At 45.6% G+C, this 22,724-nt stretch overlaps 2 protein-coding genes and 1 long non-coding RNA gene across 6 annotated transcripts in view; 2 read left to right on the forward strand and 1 right to left on the reverse strand.

Moving 5' to 3' along the window:
* Positions 1-5,552, forward strand: part of LOC123765227 (major facilitator superfamily domain-containing protein 6-A) — a 107,006-nt gene extending 101,454 nt beyond the window's left edge. For all 3 annotated transcript variants that reach the window (XM_045753710.2, XM_069335551.1, XM_045753709.2), the window contains one exon: positions 913-5,552. In XM_045753710.2, coding sequence (XP_045609666.1) covers positions 913-1,259 — 347 coding nt within the window. In that variant the 3' untranslated portion in view covers positions 1,260-5,552. The remainder of the gene's footprint in view (positions 1-912) is intronic.
* A 5,492-nt stretch (positions 5,553-11,044) lies between these two features.
* Positions 11,045-11,984, reverse strand: LOC138370709 (uncharacterized). Its single transcript, XR_011230224.1, has 2 exons — positions 11,621-11,984; positions 11,045-11,451 (listed from the first exon to the last, which is right to left on the reverse strand). It is a non-coding gene; the product is annotated as an uncharacterized lncRNA (long non-coding RNA).
* Positions 11,985-12,096: 112 nt separating this feature from the next.
* Positions 12,097-22,724, forward strand: part of LOC123765346 (excitatory amino acid transporter) — a 50,104-nt gene continuing 39,476 nt past the window's right edge. The window contains exon 1 of one of the 2 annotated variants that reach the window (XM_069335553.1): positions 12,097-12,519. In XM_069335553.1, the coding sequence (XP_069191654.1) occupies positions 12,516-12,519 (4 nt within the window). In that variant the 5' untranslated portion in view covers positions 12,097-12,515. Of the gene's footprint in view, positions 12,520-18,539; positions 19,135-22,724 lie in introns of those variants that run through there. The other variant, XM_045753895.2, reaches the window with a different exon arrangement.

Raw genomic sequence — 22,724 nt, forward strand, 5'->3', positions numbered from 1 at the left:
TATTTAAAAGCAGTTCTAAAGTTAGAAAGTGTAGCATAGGCTCCTCGCACGATATTTTTTGTGATCCTCGGGTGAAAGTTTTCTGTCTAGAACCACCCCTAGATCTTTCTTTAAAAGAATTCTTTAAATATTTCTAATATAATTTAATACATTCTCATATTCTACAGTCTATAACATGGTATTTATTCACATTAAATTCCATTTGTCAAGTGGTGCTCCATACACTTTTTGCCCACGTGTGTGTGTGTGTGTGTGTGTGTGTGTGTGTGTGTGTGTGTTTGCTGGAATTCATTATACAGTCCGCGATCTTTTCGATCAAGTAGTTTACTAAAGCCTAGTGACACTTTAGTGGCCGATACTTGGAATAATCAAGATATTCTGAACAAGTATTTCTGGCACATTACAGATAGGATATGACCCCTTCAACCTTGCACCCTTCCCCCCCCCCCCATCCCCCTCCATTTTGTCAACAGTAAAAAAAAACAAAGCAATTTAACCTTTTCTTTAGATCTATCGTTATTTTATATGATTGTATATATTTTTTAAAGGATACTTGGGACCAGTGTAAATTAAAATTGATAAGCAAGTGTTTCAGAGCATTGTTTACAACACTTTGAGTATCATGATGATAATTGTGTACATCCTCAAAGAATTAAGTCCGTACGACTATTCGGTAAAATTGATTCGGATGCGTTGCCTCTGACAATTTGGTTTTAATACTGTGTTGGGTCTTTTCCACCACTTAATTGAAGCCCTACAACATTGTAGTAAGTTTTTCCGTGTTGATAATGTGGAAGAGAGGTAATTGTGATAGTTTTTTTTAAATAATAGTAAATATATTAATGGTCTCTGAAACCATGGTCTAGTAAAGCATGAAATGTGCGAATCATTAAGTCTTTTCTTCTTGGTCAGGTCGCGGCATGGGCAGCCTCTTGGGCGGGTTCCTGATGGGCCCCATCGGCGTCCGCAACACCTTCCGGCTCATGGCTGTCGTCTGCGCCGTCACCTGCATCGCCTACTTCATAATCAACCGTTTGTTCTTCCAAAAGCTTCAGGTGGAACGAGAACAGAAGAGAGTGGAGGAGGAAACCAAGGAGAACCACGCCATGGAGAAGCATCATAATGGCGTCGTGGAAAATGGGATAAAGAGAAGCATGGAGGATGAGACAGACAGCGCTGTGAAAGTAAAGGTGGACAGTGTTCATGATACGAGCAGCGGGAAGGAACATTATAACAAAGCGTTTGAGAAGAACGAGTAATACCACTTCGTCTTCTGGGTGTACAGACTGCGTCTGGTCTGGACGTGTGTACAGACTGCGTCTGGTCTGGACGCGTGTACAGACTGCGTCTGGTCTGGACGCGTGTACAGACTCCGTCTGGTCTGGACGCGCGTACAGACTGCGTCTGGTCTGGACGCGTGTACAGACTGCGTCTGGTCTGGACACGTGTACAGACTGCGTCTGGTCTGGACGCATAGCATCACTTGGAATACTATATGTACAATTTTTAGTTAGGACGAGTAGTGCTGCTTGGGTGTATTGCCAGCACAGATTAGTTTCAACGTGCTGATGCTTTCTTAGCAGTTACTCGAATGTTATTCTTTTATTTACGAAAGTGAATTTACGTTGTTTTAATTGGGTGTATCAGACCATTGTCCCAGCAGAACAACGATGCTACCTCGTTGAGCAATCCAGGTCATAATGTCGCTGAACGTTGATAATGTTGATAAACGGCCAGTTATGTAAATTTAAGATAAATGGGATTTTGGTGTTCATAGTAACATGGATTTTGGAGACGGCGATGAGCTTGTTATATATGGTATGAACAAGTCTTCGTGGATCTCGATTTTGACCTCTTAATATTGCCAAAAATGAAAGGCAAAAAGCCTGGCGTGTTACGTTTAATTACATTTGCATTATTACACAGCTGTTTTCGTGACGGCTGCAATATAAAAACAAAATATATAATTGAAGTATATTTGTATTACATGAGAGCAGGACTCTTACTTGGTGGTGTTTTGTGTAGCCCCAGGCTACCTGCTGTGCCCTCCACGCTAGTAGTAGCACCAGGCTACCTGCCGTGTCCTCCACGCTAGTAGTAGCACCAGGCTACCTGCCATGTCCTCCACGCTAGCAGTAGCACCAGGCTAGCTACCGTGTCCTCCACGCTAGCAGTAGCACCAGGCTAGCTACCGTGTCCTCCACGCTAGCAGTAGCACCAGGCTAGCTACCGTGTCCTCCACGCTAGCAGTAGCACCAGGCTACCTGCCATGTCCTCAACGCTAGCAGTAGCACCAGGCTAGCTACCGTGTCCTCCACGCTAGCAGTAGCACCAGGCTAGCTACCGTGTCCTCCACGCTAGCAGTAGCACCAGGCTACCTGCCATGTCCTCAACGCTAGCAGTAGCACCAGGCTAGCTACCGTGTCCTCCACGCTAGCAGTAGCACCTGGCTAGCTACCGTGCCCTCCACGCTAGCAGTAGCACCAGGCTACCTGCCGTGCCCTCCACGCTAGTAGTAGCACCAGGCTACCTGCCATGTCCTCCACGCTAGCAGTAGCACCAGGCTAGCTACCGTGTCCTCCACGCTAGCAGTAGCACCAGGCTACCTGCCGTGTCCTCCACGCTAGTAGTAGCACCAGGCTAGCTACCGTGTCCTCCACGCTAGCAGTAGCACCAGGCTAGCTACCGTGCCCTCCACGCTAGCAGTAGCACCAGGCTAGCTACCGTGCCCTCCACGCTAGCAGTAGCACCAGGCTAGCTACCGTGCCCTCCACGCTAGCAGTAGCACCAGGCTAGCTACCGTGCCCTCCACGCTAGCAGTAGCACCAGGCTAGCTACCGTGCCCTCCACGCTAGTAGTAGCACCAGGCTACCTGCCGTGCCCTCCACGCTAGCAGTAGCACCAGGCTAGCTACCGTGCCCTCCACGCTAGCAGTAGCACCAGGCTAGCTACCGTGCCCTCCACGCTAGTAGTAGCACCAGGCTAGCTACCGTGCCCTCCACGCTAGCAGTAGCACCAGGCTAGCTACCGTGTCCTCCACGCTAGCAGTAGCACCAGGCTAGCTACCGTGCCCTCCACGCTAGCAGTAGCACCAGGCTAGCTACCGTGTCCTCCACGCTAGCAGTAGCACCAGGCTAGCTACCGTGCCCTCCACGCTAGCAGTAGCACCAGGCTAGCTACCGTGCCCTCCACGCTAGCAGTAGCACTAGGGTAGCTACCGTGTCCTCCACGCTAGCAGTAGCACCAGGCTAGCTACCGTGCCCTCAACGCTAGCAGTAGCACCAGGCTAGCTACCGTGCCCTCCACGCTAGCAGTAGCACCAGGCTAGCTACCGTGCCCTCAACGCTAGCAGTAGCACCAGGCTAGCTACCGTGCCCTCCACGCTAGCAGTAGCACCAGGCTAGCTACCGTGCCCTCCACGCTAGCAGTAGCACCAGGCTACCTGCCATGTCCTCCACGCTAGCAGTAGCACCAGGCTAGCTACCGTGCCCTCCACGCGAGGTATGTTGTCAGCCTACCAACTCGAGGTCTAAACATTTTCCTACAGTTTTGCCAGTTTCCAGTCAGAGTATTGCTGAACATTTAAGATTATACTGGATATGACTGTGATAAAATATTGCGATATATTCTCAAAGTATGATATAGCATTAGTGTTACTGGGTGTCTTAATACTTATAAGGTACAGTGAAAATGTTGCTGAGCGAGTAGTGTGTTTGTGGACATGCTCTTGTATCTTGGATGCTGACGATGAGTCACAATAACGTGGCTTAAGATAAGAAGATTAAACCACACACCAGAAAATGAATAGACGACGACGTTTCGGTCCGTCGTGGACCATTATCAATTAGATTGTGACTTGACACTTTTGATATCGTTCGCCTTGCGCGTTTTTGTTCTCGTATTGGCATTCTTGGTGATATTTAGCGCCCTCTGATTATTTCGCACTTTGATGGTGCTACATAGCCTTCCCAGTTTGGTGCCTTTTGATAATTACCTTACCGTGTGACTTGACAATCGACTTGATAATGGTCCGGGACGAATCGAAACGTCGTCGTCGTCTCATTTCTTGTGTCGTGAATATTGGCGCTGTTAGACGTTAAGCCAAGTCAAGGATGTAGATAGTAAACGACATGTGAAATAATTAAATTTAGGCTAGAAACTGGCACCTCCGAAACTAAATGAATGCTTACTTGCTCATGGCACTGTTCTAAGCAGCTGAGCGTGTTTGCAAGGTGAATGTTAATGACAGTGCTCGTAGTGTGAGCTGGGGAGGAGAGCATCAGGTGTGGCTTGGTGGTGGGATCATCGTTAACTGATTTTCAAGTTCTAGGAGAGAATGTGTGTGTGTGTGTGTGTGTGAACTTCAATTAATGGAGTCTGATGCTTTTAGAGTTTAAGTGCACTTTGCACACTGCCTTAATTTAGTGAAGAGTAAGTGTGATTTAGTCTGCCATCTGTTCAAATGAATTCCGGAAATGACTTAATTTCTGTTGTTTGGGGACAGGAAGCCTGTGCTTAGACCTATTGAGGTATCCCCCCCCCCCTAGGTCTACCACTGACCTTCCCCACGGTGCAGCCCCAACAGATCCCAGGCATCTATTTTACTGTTAGGTGAACAGAGGTCAGTTCGAAGGAATAATGCCCAACGGTTTGTCTTGCTTGGAGACTGAGCCCGGGTCTCTCAGTTGTGATTCAGGTTATAGATCACACTGTTTCAGGCCCAGTGCGGGGAAGACCAGGGGCGATGGTGAGAGACGTTCTTGTTAAGATTCACCTACTGGGAACAAAGTTCCAAGTAGCACGGGCTATGGTGAGCCCGTAGTGGACTTACCGGACACCAGGAGCGGGGTTGTAACTGTTCTGTGGTGAGAGACATCTAGAGGACTGCAAGTGGGTGATGGGAAGATTGTGTGTGTGTGTGTGTGTGTGTGTGTGTGTGTCTCGAGTGGTGTACACATGTGTGCGCAGTGTATGTGAGGAGTGTACACATGGGCGTAGTGTGTAGGGGTGCAGTGTGGGGGAGGGGGGAGCGTGTGTGACATGTCTTGTCATGGGGTCAAAGCGAACACATACACAAAGTCTCTCTCTTTACTACACATCACAATTCAATTTTTCTTTATTATGCACCCCATACACAGCAGGGCTTTTTGTCATCCGTCCATTGCTTAGACGTTAACTATTTTATCTGGTTAATAATAATTTTGTATTTTATTAGTCATAGTCGAAACTACAATTTGAATTTAATAATAAAATTATTTTCAAAACCATAATATTTAATTTACAGTTTTGTATAATAGATATATGTAAATGAGGTCGATAATGTTGAACATAAAATTTTGTATTTTGTAAATTAAAGATACATTTGCCGCATATGTGGTAAAATTTGTATTCTGAAGAGTATTACAATACTGAGTGTTTGTGGTTTGTTGATGTTCGTAAGCATTGCAGACATATGAAATACAATTTTTATAACGAAACTTTTGTAAATGTTTTATAAACAAAGATATATTTTTAATTGTTTCATAATGAATTAATAAATGTTTATATATAAATATTATTTAATTTACACCCTGTATGCCTGCATTGTGTTGACATCCCCTCGTGGGTGTAGTCTTGAAGGGACACTTAGCCGAGTGGTTGTGGCAGTGTTGCGCTTCTGTCCCGTTGACCAGACCACACACTAGAAGGTGAAGGGACGACGACGTTTTTGGCCCGTCCTGGACCATTCTGTGTCCTGTCTGCCAGGGCCGTCTGCACGACTATTGATTCCAGGTAGCCAAGCCTAGGCTACTTTAGGTACGAGAGTTGCTCCCACCCATCAACCGGTATTTTGTGATTTATTTGTTCGTACAAGCATATTGTAATTAGACGGTAGGAGCAGTAAGAGTGATTTTGGGACGATCGTGTGGAAAAGAGGTCTGAGAGGCAAGCACTTTCCCGCCCAAGGCAGCGACGCACCAGAGCTGCTAGGAGCCCAAAACAACCATGGGTCCAGGTCAACGTCGTGCAGGATCGTGATGTATTGCAATGCAACCTGGAGATTGGCACGCACACATTGCACGGTCCCAAGACATCAGAAGGACAGCATTTTGTCACTGGCGCTCCGCCCCCTGATGGACCTGATTGTCTAATTTTATTCCACGTCAGTAGGACCAACTTGAGAGTGCATTGAGATGACACCCAGCAGTGAGCAAGAGCCCAGGAGCTAACCTAAAGAAAGCGGTTCGTCGGAAGATTGGCGAGTACTGCAGAGCGACGAGACAAGTTGCGGCGACCGTGAGAAGCAGACCCATGTGGTGGTTTAAGTCTATTGTAATAGACTTGTTTACGAGATCGAGGAAACGCCAGAGAAGGACGCAGGTCTTTGTGTACCTGAGAAAGGTGACAACTTTGGAGGAGTCGGCGGAAGAAGCCGTCATGGCCCTTCAGCATTTTCTGAGCATAGTCAAGGCTGTTCAAGGAGTCATAGTTCAAGAAGCATATAGGCTCTCACAGTTCTCCTGGCGTCATGTACTCGCCTAGTTGTGCTTGCGGGGGTTGAGCTTCGGCTATTACCGCCTCTCAACTGTCAATTAACTGGTGTACAAGTGCCTGAGCCTACTAGTTATCTTGATTATTTCGAGGCTGAGCGTCCCCGCGGCCCGGTCCTCGATAAGACCTTTTTTTGTTACACATCCCCAGGAAGCAGCCTGTAGCAGCTGTCTAACTCCCAGGTACCTATTTACTGCTAGGTAACATGAGGCATCAGGGGTGAAAGAAACTCTGCCCATTTGTTTCCACCTCCACTGGGGATCGACCCGGAACCTCAGAACTACGAATACGAAGTGCTGTCCACTCAGCTGTCAGGCCCCCCTGAACTCGATCTACATCTGAAACCGAGTATGAAGTCAGTCTCCACCACATCAGTCCTAGTGTATTCCATTTAACTACCCTGCCACTGAAAAATGTCTTATGTCCCTGTGGCTCATTGGGGTCTGAATTATTCCTTACACAAGTTTATAAAGCCAGTACTTACGTTTGCCAGAGTGGACCATCTGGTGTGAGGCGGGCACCAGGAGCTACGCATCATCGGCGGTTTGGTACTAGTACTCTGATACGATTCTGGTACTCCGTGCTAGAATCCACTCAGTAAAACATCTAAACTATTGAGAACGACTAAAATACCTAAATCTGTATTCTCTTGAGCGCAGGCGGGAGAGATGCATAATAATTTACACGTGGAAAATAATAGAGGGGCTGGTCCCAAACCTGCACACAGAAATAACATCACATGAGACCAGAAGACATGGCAGGATGTGCAGAATACCCCCGTTGAAAAGCAGAGGTGCAACAGGTACTCTGAGAGAGAACTCTATCAACATCAGAGGCCCGAGACTGTTCAACACGCTTCCACTACACATAAGGGGCATAACTGGCAGAACCCTCACAGTGTTGAAGAGAGAACTGGATAAACAGCTCCAAAGTCGGGTATCTGTGATTCATACGTCAGGCTGCGAGCAGCCGCGTCCAACAGCCTGGTTGACCAGTCCAGCAACGAGGAGGCCTGGTCGAGGACCGGGCCGCGGGAACGCTTAGCCACGGAATCATCGCAGGGTAACAGCAAGGTAAGGTGATATATAGGAACCCTGAAGGTAAGGACGAACCCTATAGCGTATTTAAAGCGAGCAGTAATAGTAAGCAGTGAGACCAGTGAGTTTATCCCAGGTAACCATATTACAGTGAGTTACATTCTGCACAGCAGCAGTGTCGGGGGCCAGTGGTTGAAGCCCCAGATAGTCAGTGCACGACTGGACCTTGTATGGGGATAGGGGAGGGGCGCGACAATAGTACATTGCTCACGAGCGTGGGCTGGTACGTGTAAAACCTTGATTTGATATCAAAAGAGGTCTCTGGAACCTTAAGAGGATTCAGAGGTGCCAGGTTACATTACTATTGTATCATATCGTGACCTGGTGGTTTAAGACGTGTACTTACGTGTACCCAGTGGGCAGGTTCGAGCCCTCCTGGCTTCTACTGATTTTCTCAGTAGCACATTATTAAGGTCCATGTGCGAGGTGGAGCTCAGGAACTAAATTAATGGCGTAGGTAGCGTGATATTAGCGCCCCGAGACCTACATCATAGTCAACAGGTAGTGATTTTATGAGAATAAAGGCAGTCACGGGTGGCAGAAACAAAGATGTGCGACCTTCCCAGAGGCAGGACGACGACTGAAGAAGATAGTTACGGTCACAGTTATCCGAGGCAACGAAGGGACAGTTGACGGGTAGCCATTTAATATTATATAACTAGGGTGTAAGCGAAGTGTGACGAGCATATATTAATATTCTTGTAGGAAGACCCAATGTTGGTTTTGGTAAAACACGGAAAATCGGGTTAATGTTCGGCTCGTGCAGCCTAGTTCATTGACATCTTCACCAGTGTAAAAATCACCTCTGTCAATTTATATTATAGTGTGCATATTATTATAAATTTTTGCTACAATGTACCTTTTTATATTACCCGATTTTAGATTAAGGACCTGCCTGAAACGCTATGCCTGTTAGTGGCAGTGTAAGAATGTAAAAATATCTATATTATGTAATCTCTCGAACCCATTGTACCTTGTAATTATTATTATATCTCACACGGTGGGGAAAGGAGGTGAAAACTGAGGAACAGCTGGGAACGATTATTAATAATTTGAGCAAGAGCCAGTGAAATTTGTGGGGAAAATATTTTTTTTTATTTTAGCGTGTTTGAGGCAGCGACTTGAGTGCCTGGGCAGGTTTGTGTGGTGCAGGAGCTCTGTTATGACACGAGTCATGAGAGAGATGAATGACGCAATGAAAGAATGAACATTACACATTTCTTCGTGAGTACAGATTTACAGTACGATGATAATTCTGAATTTGTTAGGCTGCATTGTTAGTTTCCATTCCTATTTCTTAAAATGGTTATAACATTACTATTTTTTCATTTTTGAGATTCATATCCGTTATTTCTATAATTCTTTACACGTGATTTTTCTTGTACTGATGTATCTGGGATTACATTATAGTGGGCAGTGGAAAACCTTGCCACACACTTGTACTGAGCGAGAACAAATTTGTGATTTCATGTTAAAGCCGAGAAACTAGCTAAGGTTACTCAGTTCTTAGAGATTGACGACTCAAGACAACTACATCCTTGTGGTCACGATTATTGATGCATTGCCAATTTATTTTTAAACGGAAGTGTTTACATTATTGCAACAAACTCGTTAAATTTGGATAAGTTTTAAATATAAATATTAATACTGCCCCTTTGAAACCCTGAGGTTAGCTCACCAGGAATTCTGACAAACTGTTCAGCTTAGTCTTTGATAACGCTAGGCCTATGGTTTATTACTATTGTTATGATCCCAGGCAGCCGAAAAACGAGTCTCCCCTTTGAGAATTATTCTATCAAGCCTGACCTTGTAACACTTGTAAAGTGTTTGGTTTAGTTTATTTAAAATATATATAGTACATGAGTCACAGACGGGGATTTTGGGAAGGCGCCAGTTGGTCGACCTGAGATCTCACACCTTAAGAGAAGAGTCACAACACAATCACAATTGTTGCTTAATGCAACAATTGATCATTGTTGTATATCAAGGAACATTTATACTAATATTTAAGTTATTGCATTCATACGCTGGTTTTCCTTGCACATGTTTATAGATATATATTCTCTTGCTGATAGTGCAACATTGTGTTATAAGACTTGACCTACTTGAGGAGATTGGTAGTATTAGGTGGTGAATCAGGAGATAGGATACCACTTGATAAGCAGATGATAGAGTTCTGATGGTGTTGGAGTGCAACCTGACTGAAATAGTATAGAGTGTAAGATTCATTACTATATGTGTGTATGTGCTTTGTCCAGTAAATGTATTCAAACTTGCTGGTGTTTGCCCTTGTCCTAGTGAGGCTTCCCAGGAAGTAGGAAAGAAGGAGAGAGAGAGAGAGAGAGAGAGAGAGAGAGAGAGAGAGAGAGAGAGAGAGAGAGAGAGAGAGAGAGAAAGGACCAAGAACCACAGCTGTGGACAGGTTAGAACGGAAAACTAATAATTGAAGGGGGATCGAGGAGATCATATCACATAAGGAGAGAGCCCCTCTCCAAGAGCCAGAAGCGCCTAGTGTGATCTCCTGGTAAAGTATAAGCATTATACCGAGTTTTGGGTTGTCAATAAAGAAGGATCAACGACGACACCCAACCCTCACACGATACTATATACTGGGGAAATAGATTCAAGTGGAGGATGCTATTGCATGGGAGGCCGTGTTCTATTGGCCTGTGTTAGCAAGCAGTGTGCATTCCGGCGACGGGCCGTTCAGACAGCCCCCCCCCCCACGTCCAGGTGAAGGCCGTAGACAGCTGCTGGTATCAGAAAAGCAGACATTACTCATTGTTGGGTCGAGGGGCACTCTGGCCGAGTGCAACAAATTTAGTGTCACGAGGTGCGAGGGCCTTGTTACGGTCACTATAGACCAGTAACCGGGTTCTTGATGAACCTTGTTTGTAGTAGCCGACCCCAAGTCGGTAGCACGCTTTCAAGATTTGGCTATATAGTGCCAAGAATAAATAAAGGGGGGGGGGGGGGAATGAACCAACACTATTCTCTTCACCAATGTATTTACCTTAACCGATAAAATATTTTAAAATAGAGTATTTCTACACCTATTTACAGTAGTGTCTTTCACTTAGGACACCAAAAGCTCTCACATGCAGTGTTCGCCAATCCCAGAGTTTCTACCACTCTGTACCTTGTCCACTCCTACTGAGAAACACTGGCGAGTTCACATTTTACGTGGGCCAGCCCACTGACACAGTATCACGAGGTGCCTATACCCCCACTATCGCTCTCCAGCCACTCTCTGGCAGAGGACCTCGGCCACACGCTGATCGGGGTCACAAAACAACCAATACAGGGGTAGCGAACCCCTGGCACAAGCCTCTAGCAACCGGCTAGCAGCACTGCTCAACAGGAACCTCACTGTCGTCCGTTACTCTCCTAAGCCAATCCCGGGGTACGCCGATCTCTTCCAACATTACGTAATCAGCAGTTTACACACTGCTTCAGATCGGCGGCGGCTTACTTAGTCGTCTTCCAGCGGCCAGATTCACGAAAGCACTTACGCAAACACTTACGAACCTGTACATCTTTTCTCAATCTTTGGCGGCTTTGTTTCCAATTATTAAACAGTTAATGAACTCCGAAGCACCAGGAGGCTGTTTATAACAATAACAACAGTTGAATGGGAAGTTTTCATGCTTGTAAACTGTTTAATAAATGTAACCAAAGCCGTCAAAGATTGAGAAAAGATGTACACGTTCGTAAGTGCTTGCGTAAGTGCTTTCGTGAATCTGGCCCCAGGTCCATGCCGAGAGAACATGGAGTACCCAAGATAAACTGCTCTCATCAGTACGGCTGCCTCCACACGTCACCTCTGTGGACATGAAACGTCATCTGTTAAATGGACGGTACACTGGGGAAACCAGGAGGTAACACTCAGTCGGGAGTTGGCACTATGCTCGTAGCACAAGCTGCAGATTCAGCTACTTGGAACACAAGGGTGCAAGTAGCACGGGCTATGGTGAGCCCCCTAGTAGACTTACCTGGCACAGGAGCGGGGCTGTAACTTCGCGTAGCACAACCTAGGTGGTGTTGATCTTGATCCGCCACCTCACCAGAAGTCATCCACCTCGACCGCACTTGCTAACCAGGGCAGGCAACCAGAGCCGTATGCTGATGTCAGGCTACCACCACCAGATGGTGTTGTCCATATAGCGTCCGATATCACAGGAGTTAGAGTGCAGACTCACAGATGGCGTTGAAGTCGCCACTCCATTCTCCGGCGATGTTGTTGATATCGTAACAGGCTCCATGTCAGGCCACCAAGAACACACGAATAGAAAACTGGACAGTCAATATTGCGAGCCGCTGCGATTTATTCTACATCATATTTTAGCTGTTGGTGATGTATACGTCAAAATGGGTATAAATCACCATATATAGGATTTATTCTATTCTCCGATTAGTTTCATAGACTAGAATAAATCCTATGGTCGCCATAGAATAGATGAATACAGAAAATAATAAGTTTTCGTTAATTCTTCTGTAAATATTTTTGTGGTTTTATATTAGCATTTGTGTACCTCGTGTAAGGAAGGACTAATGTTGCTGGCATTCAAGTTAATGGGGAATATGCTTGTTACCGCACGTCCTCTTGCCTAGTTAGACCAATTACCCATCTTGCCATATTAACGACCCTTGTGTTTACATGGGAGGGAGGCGGGGACAGCCACCTGTGTAGCCATACCCTCCAGGAGTGTACTCCTGAACGTCGCATTTTGACACACTCTCCTTAAGGCCAAAAATCGTCATACTAGAAGATGGTAGCGGCTCGCGAAATTGAGTCCCGTTTTCTGTTTTGGGTCCTCTGGTAAATTAGGATAAGGGGACTTTAGTACAACACTTTCCTGACGTTGGGACAACTTAGGAAGACGACCGATGGGTAAGTTTGCCATATATATTTTGTTACTTAACAACTTTATTGTTGGCAGCTTTATTTGTTACTTAACTTTATTCTTAAGGCAGAGCTCATCTTTATACGGCTACGCCTCTCTAAGTTTATATTCTTGTAGATTTATACTTGAGAAATCAGGGGAAACTCGTATTCTTAAATTACTTAAGGTTTTACTAATGTGTTGTCTATGCAGGCGAGAAGGTTAAGCTCATAACCCGAATAACTCCAAGATGACTTCTCCTCCAGTTGTTTTTATTTAAACTAATAAGTTAAATTTTGGAAACATATCATTTAGGAATAACTACCAGAATAAAATTAGTTTCAGCTTGAGTAGAGCCAAGAGACACAGCCAAGCTTGAGTAGAGCCAAGCTAGAGCCAAGAGACACAGCCAAGCTTGAGTAGAGCCAAGCTAGAGCCAAGAGACACAGCCAAGCTTGAGTAGAGCCAAGCTAGAGCCAAGAGACACAGCCAAGCTTGAGTAGAGCCAAGCTAGAGCCAAGAGACACAGCCAAGCTTGAGTAGAGCCAAGCTAGAGCCAAGAGACACAGCCAAGCTTAGAGCCAAGAGACACAGCCAAGCTTGAGTAGAGCCAAGCTAGAGCCAAGAGACACAGCCAAGCTTAGAGCCAAGAGACACAGCCAAGCTTGAGTAGAGCCAAGCTAGAGCCAAGAGACACAGCCAAGCTTAGAGCCAAGAGACACAGCCAAGCTTGAGTAGGGCCAAGCTAGAGCCAAGAGACACAGCCAAGCTTAGAGCCAAGAGACACAGCCAAGCTTGAGTAGAGCCAAGCTAGAGCCAAGAGACACAGCCAAGCTTAGAGCCAAGAGACACAGCCAAGCTTGAGTAGAGCCAAGCTAGAGCCAAGAGACACAGCCAAGCTTAGAGCCAAGAGACACAGCCAAGCTTGAGTAGAGCCAAGCTAGAGCCAAGAGACACAGCCAAGCTTGAGTAGAGCCAAGAGACACAGCCAAGCTTAGAGCCAAGAGACACAGCCAAGCTTGATTAGAGCCAAGCTAGAGCCAAGAGACACAGCCAAGCTTAGAGCCAAGAGACACAGCCAAGCTTGAGTAGAGCCAAGCTAGAGCCAAGAGACACAGCCAAGCTAGAGGCAAGAGACGGCCAAGCTTGAGTAGAGCCAAGCTAGAGCCAAGAGACACAACCAAGCTTGAGTAGAGCCAAGCTAGAGCCAAGAGACACAGCCAAGCTTGAGTAGAGCCAAGCTAGAGCCGAGAGACACAGCCAAGCTAGAGGCAAGAGACGGCCAAGCTTGAGTAGAGCCAAGAGAGACAGCCTGAATAGAGCCAAGACAATAGAGGAAGAGCATGGCTTCTGAGCTGACCCATAGGTCGTGACCTTCAGGGTCCTTCCTAAGGTCTCTACCATCAGTCAACATCTGGGAAGACAGGAAAGCCAAAGAGAAAGATGTAAAATCATTTCTTGTTTAGACATTAATCTTTAGTTAATACACTTCCCAAATATCACTACCATTGGGGGAAAATGTTCCTCACTACTTTATTACTTGGTCACCAAACTGGGCGCCAATACACCAATTGAATATACAAAGATATAGGTCTGGCCTATATTTTGTGTTGACTTAACTAAGGCTGTCATTATTGTGGTCAATACTGTGGTAGTCATTACTGTAGTGGTCATTACTGTGGTGGTCATTACTCTGGTGGTCATTACTAGGGTGGTCAATACTGGGGTGGTCAATACTGTGGTGGTCATTACTTACTGTGGTGGTCATTACTTACTGTGGTGGTCAATACTGTGGTGGTCAATACTGTGGTGGTCATTACTGTGGTGGTCAATACTGTGGTGGTCAATACTGTGGTGGTCATTACTGTGGTGGTCAATACTGTGGTGGTCATTACTGTGGTGGTCATTACTGTGGTGGTCAATACTGTGGTGGTCATTACTGTGGTCAATACTGTGGTGGTCAATACTGTGGTGGTCAATACTGTGGTGGTCAATACTGTGGTGGTCATTACTGTGGTGGTCAATACTGCGGTGGTCAATACTGTGGTGGTTATTACTGTGGTGGTCAGAACCACCACAGTAATGACCTCCAGAAATGACCTTCAGGATCTCCAGAACTAAGAGAACATTATACACACTATGGTCGTCAAGGTGACCTTGAAGTATCTCCAAGTGCCATTTCGGGGTTTGAATCCAAAAAGTGTGGTCAATGTCAAAGGTTTTTAATGTGCTTTTCTTCCTTTCACTTTCCTTATATTTCTCTCCCACAACTTTATTCTGGGTTGCTCTCCTCCGCTCTTACCACCACTTGCAGTCACTCGGGCGGTGGTCGGGGGCGAGTCCCTTGTGAGGGCGGGAGACCGCTACTTGACCTGGAGCTGGGATTACTTGCTGGCTCTGATCTCCTCAGTGTCATCCCTTCTGTACACTACCCGCCGCTGCTCCACTTCTACCTCATAGTTTGCAATACCGAGCTTTGGCTCCTGGGCCCCGACTTTCTAATCATTTTGTTTCTTGTCATGTTACTTTTACCACTGTGGATCGAGCCCACTATATCCCTATACTGGTTCCTGCAACTTGCATGTTGCTTTCACACTGTAGAAGTTTTCTTGCATTCCTGTGGCTTGTCTGTATGTCAGTACAAGTCCTCTAGCTACTGTTGATTATCCTCAACGTTACGTCCATTTCAGCAATACCAATAATTTGTTATTCTTTTCTAAATAATGTTCCATTTCATTGTTTCATAGTGTTATAAGGTTCAGCTTCGTCAGTCTATCCCCACGGGAAGCTTCAAGCAGTGCCCCAGCACTGACCCTTCTGATACTCCACTAATGACGTTCTCCTATTCCGATTCTCCCGCTCTTAATATTATTTTCCCAAACAATAACTCTGGCAGTTGCTGAGGTCTGGTTCTTTATTCTCTTATGCGAGACGGTGTCAAATGCCTTCTGATAATCTAATAACATGCAGTCAGTGCAGACATTCTTGCCTGATCTGTCGTAGCATTCCAGTAGGAATGGGAAGACTTCCCACGTCTGGACCGTGTTGGTGCTCTGACGTGAAGGTAATTATAACGTCTTCAGTTATTATGTAAATGAACATAGTATATTACGTACGTTATTATGCTCCTTGGCACTTTGTATAGAATGTTTCTTAAGGACAATGGTCTGTGTATTGAGTGATATACTGTCTGCACCTCTACTTGTGTATTGGGATGACAAGTGCCTCCTTCCAAGTAAGACACAACCCGTCTTTAGCGACACGTTGGAGTTCGTGTACGAGGCCTGCAAAGGACCCCTGAAGGTTCTTTTATGAGCCGTGATGACACAATGTGAGGTCCCGTAGTTCCCATCTCTCTACCTTTACAGCTGCTTCCTTGCCTCTTCCTACAGGATACAAGTCACCTCGTTCACTAGATCGTTTGCCACCGCATTTTAAAACCTGCCTTATCCTACGTCACAACTGTTGTCTGAGCCACATCTCTGGATAAGAGGGAAGTGGCCGGAGGCCAGAACCCCTCCACCCGGGAAGGCAGTGACAGCACCCCACCCTACCCCACCCACACCCCTACGGTGAAGGGAGCGCCTCGGTCGCAGGATTTTCCTCGAGAGATCTCCTCCAGGTGGTTCTTGGAGCAGCGTAGGAGGAGTGATGCTGAGGGTCAACACTCGCGTGTATTGGGTCAAGCAGGAGTTGGCCCACCACTGGCGCACCGGAGGCCCTTCTCCCGCCCGCCTCGCTCACCCAGACCCACATGTCTCAACAAACACGTAAATCCACTCTTAAAGGAAACTTTCCTCCTTGGCATGACGAACACCACAAGATTAAAATTAAAGTGATGGGATGAAGTAGTCCAACATGTTGCTACAAGAAATAAGACCAGGAATATAGATAATGAGGCGGGAAATAAATTGGACCAAATCTACACGACTATTAATCTCAACATTAGAAAGGTTCGAGCTCCGTATTCAATAATTAGGAACCAGTCCGTCCTCTATAGTTGCCACAACGCAGAGAAAATGGTGTATTAACATGATCAATCCTGAGGAGCCGGGGAGCCGGTCGGCCGAACGGATGACAGCAAAGAAACGAGTGAAATACTGAGGTTACAGTGTGATTCTGTTTCAGTGAACCCCTGAACACATTGCCAATCAATGATCCAAACTAATTCAATATGAATGTGACGCCACCACCAAGCCATATATCAGATGTTTTCCTAACCGCACTCGACTTTGACTTCGACCTAGTGCAGAGTGCCCATGCACTCTACACCAGGCCCGGACTCCTGGAATTCTACATTCATCAAGAATTCCTCAAAACAACTATCACAAGCCCTAAACATCTTTTGGAGACGGAATCTAGATACTGGTGTTTTCCCTGTTATACAGAAAACGGCAGAGATCTTGCCGCTTCACAAAGGAGGTAGTAAAGTTGATGCAAAAAGTTATAGACAAATAGTTCTCATGTCGAACAACATAAAAATCTTTGAGAGTGCCAGGAAGTAAGATCACAAAACACGTGAAATCATAGTGTCGACATAACCCAGGTCAATATGGGTTCAGAACAGGTCGCTCTTGCTTCACAATTGCTAGACCATTATGATATGGCCTTAGTTTGTCTTCCTCCATAGGAAAAGAAACAAAACACTAGTTTAATATACTCATCTTTCGCAAAAGCTTTCAACAAATGTGACCGTGGTGTTATTGCACAGAAAATACGCACAAAAGGAATGACTGGCAAAGTAGGGAGATGGGTCTTTAGCTTCCTAACAAACAGAACCCATAGTGTAATAGTCAACAAATTTACACAGATTTGTAAAATCTGTGTAAAATAAAATCAAATCTGAATCGTCACCGTGAAAAAGAGTTCAAGTACATTTATTGAAACAATAAAATACATCTCAAAGGGATAGAGTATCTTAGGCTAGTTCTACCCCCCTCCCGTGAAAAGCCTAGTCCCCTAAGGTACCGTGCTTACTTCAGTACTTCTCATCCTCATATCGGATATAGACAAGGATACGAACTATAGTACTTCTTCATCCTTGCAGATAACACTAGAATTTTACAACATAGGGGACACGGCAAACCTCCAATCTGATGTTAATAAAGTCTTTAAATGAACCACAGAAAATAACATGTTTATAAACATAAGTTGCATTTACTGCGCTATGAAAAAAAACGAAAACATCTGCTAAATAAACCCGTCCTCTTACGAATTACGTCGCTTTTCGCTCATATGCGCACTCAGGCTTAAAAAGGACGTAACTCAAAATGAAATCTGCTCACGAAAGTGACGTACTGTCCCGTTTTGGGTCCTCTGGCTTAGGCTGTTAGGTTAGGAGAGGAAATTTTCAATTAACAGTTTTCATGACGGTTTAATACCTTAGGACAACTTCCTGCCCTCCTAACCTGCCAGAGGACTCTTAATTAACTTGCTGTTTTGGAAAACAAAAATCTAAAAATTTATTTTAAATTATTTTTAATTTTCAAATTACGGCCTTTTTTGGCCATAGCGCATACGAGGGCAAAGCGACGTAATTTTTAAGAGGACGGTTTTCAGTCAAAACCACACTATTAAAAGAAAAAAGAAATGTAAAAGATTTAGCAGTAATCATGTCGGAAGACCTTACATTTAAAGAACACAAAGTAGCGGTCATAGCTGCAAGAAAAAATGACAGGTTTGATAAGAAGAACCTTCCATTGACACATCACTCATGGAATTTATCTAAACAAAGGAAAAAATGAAGCGAAAATATAACTCAAAATATTAAGTACAAATATCCCAGACATTACCATCTATCGAGTTTATTCAAAACTACACTTGAATACCAACCATAAAAGGACACATGATAGATGGGACTGGGGAAGAGTGGGGAGAAGGTTATTTATATGGGGGCTGGGTGGGGGGGTTGTCCAGGACTGGTGGGGCTGGGAAGAGGGGGGGTGACTGTTAATATGGGGGCTGGGAGGGGGGGGGGACCAAGACTCGGGCCACGAGAGCCGGAGAGTAAGCGACCACAACACTCAAACTGGGCCAAGACGCAGCAGGACCCGCCGTTCCTCCCAGACACTCTTCGGCCCCCATTCTTGACGCATCAACGTCAGCAGGCCGTCAAAGTCTCCCTTACACCTTCGTCAGCAGGTTGTCAGGGCCCTCGCTCACCGTCAGCAGGGTGCGCTCTTCTACATTACCTCTTTTTCTCACAGGACAGAGACGGCTTGGACTCTAACATTTTAAGGACATAGAAGCAAACCCAATGTGTTACCGTAATAAATGTACGCAGATTGTCACTTGTAGTTATGTGATGATCACGGACGAACCAGCGTAATCACGTCATCAAGGTGCTACTCGGCCAAATATTACGAAATACAGGTGCTAAAATACAAGTTTTTATCACACACCAAGCTGCTAATATACCATTAGTTTATAACGTGTTCAGAAGCCTATCCAGAGGGACAGGAGCAGCAGTTGGCGTCACACACAAGGGCGTCGCTCTGAAGACACAAACCTTACCCGAGGCTTGTTGAACATGGCGATGGTGGTCGATGCTGATCTCCCGCTCAAGTGAACGTCATCCCGGAGTCTTGTGACCTGTTGACGTTCTCCTTCAGCTGCTTGAGAGGGTAAGTGCTGCCGACGGCTCGTGTGGACGAGGCGAGAAGCGTGTGGTGGGGAGCAATGGCAGGGGAAGAAACGTGTGGTGGGGAGCAAGGGCAGGGAAAGAAAGATGTAGTGGGAGCAAGGGCAGGGAAAGAAAGATGTGGTGGGGAGCAAGGGCAGGGAAAGAAAGATGTGGTGGGAAGCAAGGGCAGGGAAAGAAAGATGTGGTGGGGAGCAAGGGCAGGGAAAGAAAGATGTGGTGGGGAGCAAGGACAGGGAAAGAAAGATGTGGTGGGAAGCAAGGGCAGGGAAAGAAAGATGTAGTGGGGAGCAAGGACAGGGAAAGAAAGATGTGGTGGGGAGCAAGGGCAGGGAAAGAAAGATGTGGTGGGAAGCAAGGGCAGGGAAAGAAAGATGTGGTGGGGAGCAAGGGCAGGGAAAGAAAGATGTGGTGGGGAGCAAGGACAGGGAAAGAAAGATGTGGTGGGAAGCAAGGACAGGGAAAGAAAGATGTGGTGGGGAGCAAGGGCAGGGAAAGAAACATGTGGTGAGAAGTAAGGGAAGGGGAGAGACTTACTGTTTGGTATCGCCAAAAGGTAATATCGTGTCAGAGAGACATTAGACATCAGCCATGAGTAATCCTGACTTAGCACCTGCAGAACCAATCACGAACATTAAATAACAAGCAAAACACACACACACCTCACCAGTTGATTGACAGTTGAGAGGCGGGACCAAAGAGCCAAAGCTCAACCCCCGCAAGCACAAATAGGTGAGTACACACACACACACATATGCCGACATGCACACGAGCTGACGATATGTTAACCTACACAATCACCCTTCTTGGCTGACCGGCGTGATACCACTCACAATTATCACTAGATCTCCCTCAAACCTTGCCATTCGAACTCCACCAGTTGCAAGGGAGCAATGAGGTGAAAAGGAACAGATAATCAACGTACCAATACTTGCCGTAACTTGAAGGTCTTCACACACCTCTTACACGCTCAGCGGACGTAGATCTAGACGCTCGTCATCTGCAGGTGGCTTAGTTAGATGGCTGGCGTGCTCCTCACGTTGATTTGTATCTTCACAAGATCACTCTCACGTGGCTGGTCGACAACGGGCAGGTTTACTCGGACAGCCAGAGAACGCTGTCCGAGTATTCCCTTGACGCTGGGAATTGTCGTACTAAAGTTCAGCAGAGAACCCACGAACAGAAAACGGGACATTGTCAATTGCATGAGCCGCTCTCATTTTCTTGTACATCAGTTCTTGGACTTGGGTAATGTATATATCAAATGCCACGAGTCGTACTGGTGCTCCGCTCCTGTCCACCTAAGCCACGATTCGCCAAGCATTTGTGTCCATTTACGAAACCTGTACATCTTTTCTCGATCAGATGTCAGTTTTGTCTATAATTATAAAACGGCTAATGAGCGTTACAGACTCGCTCCTGTGCCAGGGAAGTCTACCACGGGTTCACCATATACCGTGCTACTTGGAACTTTGTATTCTGAGTTGCTGAATCTAAAACAACAACAAACGGCTAATGAGCTTTGAAACTATGTAAGGTCGTTCTCCAGTCCGTCCTCCAACAGCCCGTCCTCCAAACAAAGATCCAAAAGTGATTCCATGCACCCGCCAACCCCCCAGCTGTTTATGAATGAAAAGCGGTTTACACACGACTCACAACTGCTGACGTTCGAACATATCCGGAACAAGTGCTTCACTGACGAATTTTGTTCGAATCACAACGCTATAAATGCTTCACCCACGTACTACAAATACAAATAATCGCCAACAGAACCTAAACACCTAACCTAACTTATGCCTATATATACACAATATGCTAATATATTATAATATTAATTTATACTTGAGAAAATTCCCGTTTTGAATGAACAGCATATTAAAATTTATGAATGCGTCTGTGGGGTCGACCGCTGGATGTAATGAACTTGAGTCGAGGACGGGTTGCGTTCTCCAACCCGTCCTCGACTCAAGTCCATTACATCCAGCGGTCGACCCCACAGACGCATTCATAAATTTGTACATGCTGTTCATTCAAAACAGGAATTTTCTCAAATATAAATTAACATTATATTAGCATATTGTGCATATATATATAGGCATAGGTTAGGTTATATGTTTTGGTTCTGTTGGCGATTATTTTTATTTGTAGTACGTGGGTGAAGCATTTATAGCGTTGTGATTCGAACAAAATTTGTCAGTGAAACACTTGTTCCGGATATGTTCGAACGTCAGCAGTTGTGAGTCGTGTGTAAACCGCTTTTCATTCATAAACAGCTGGGGGGTTGGCGGGTGGATGGAATCACTTTTGGATCTTTGTTTGGAGGACGGGCTGGCATTTACAGCGTTGTGGTTCGAACAAAATTCGTCAGTGAAGCACTTGTTCCGGAAGTGTTCGAACGTCAGCAGTTGTGAGTCGTGTGTAAACCATTTTTCATTCATAAACAGCTGGGGGGTTGGCGGGTGGATGGAATCACTTTTGGGTCTTTGTCTGGAGGACGAGCTGCCTCCAAATTAAAATTTATGAATGTGTCTGTGGGGTCGACCGCTGGACGTAATGGACTGAGTCGAGGACGGGTTGTCTTGTTATGGTCGACCTCATCGCATTTCGGAGTTCATAAACTGTTCAGTACATGTAAACAATGCTGCCATGATTGAATAAAGATTTACAGGTGAACAAATTCACAATCGCCGTGAAGAGGGTTCGAACCTACGTCCGAGAGCATCCCAGACGCTGCCTTAATCGACTGAGCTACGACATGGTTAAAATAATTGAAACCGGAATTTCTACTGACCTTACTTGGACCCTGCAGCCTCTCCGAGAGACAAACCAGGATTTTTACACAATTCCCCCCCCCCCCCATGCACTCGAGCTATGTCAACAGGCCGTTCTATTTGTGGATTTGTTCATTTGATGCATCAGGCTATTGTGATGTCTGTGTGTAATGAAGTAAGGGCGAAAAGGGAGAACGGCCTATTGACATAGCTCGAGTGCATGGGGGGAGTTGTGTAAAACCCTGGTTTGAGTCTCGGAGAGGCTGCAGGGTCCAAGTAAGGTCAGTAGAACTTCTGGTTGCAATTCTTTTAACTATGTCGTAGCTCAGACGATTAAGGCAGCATCTAGGATGCTCTCGGACGTAGGTTCGAACCCTCGTCACGACCCTTGTAGATTTGTTCATATGATGCATCACTCCATTGTGATTTCTGTGTGTAATGATGTACAGGTTTCGTAGGTAACACATTGGAATCATTGGCTTGAGGAATCCTGGCCCCCAGCGACTGGCACTTGTCTTTTTCAAATAAGAGCATAACTTTCTTTGGTTTTCTGATGATTTCAAACTAGGTTCAGTGCAAGTGTTGATTCAGACAACCATTGACTTGCATTCGCTCTTAGCTTAAGGTGTGACTTGAGAGTGGGTGGTGGCCAGTGGGTGTAGAGACATCCTCCTCACTGGATAGCAAACACGAGAGTGATATTCCACATTCTGATGATACTTGTGTAAAGGAGGAAATGTATATGTTTATCTCTCAGAATGTTCGGTAATATGTTTATTGTTTGTGATGTGTGTCTGTGTAT

Source organism: Procambarus clarkii, chromosome 33, assembly GCF_040958095.1.
Source record: "Procambarus clarkii isolate CNS0578487 chromosome 33, FALCON_Pclarkii_2.0, whole genome shotgun sequence".
NCBI lineage: Eukaryota > Metazoa > Arthropoda > Malacostraca > Decapoda > Cambaridae > Procambarus > Procambarus clarkii.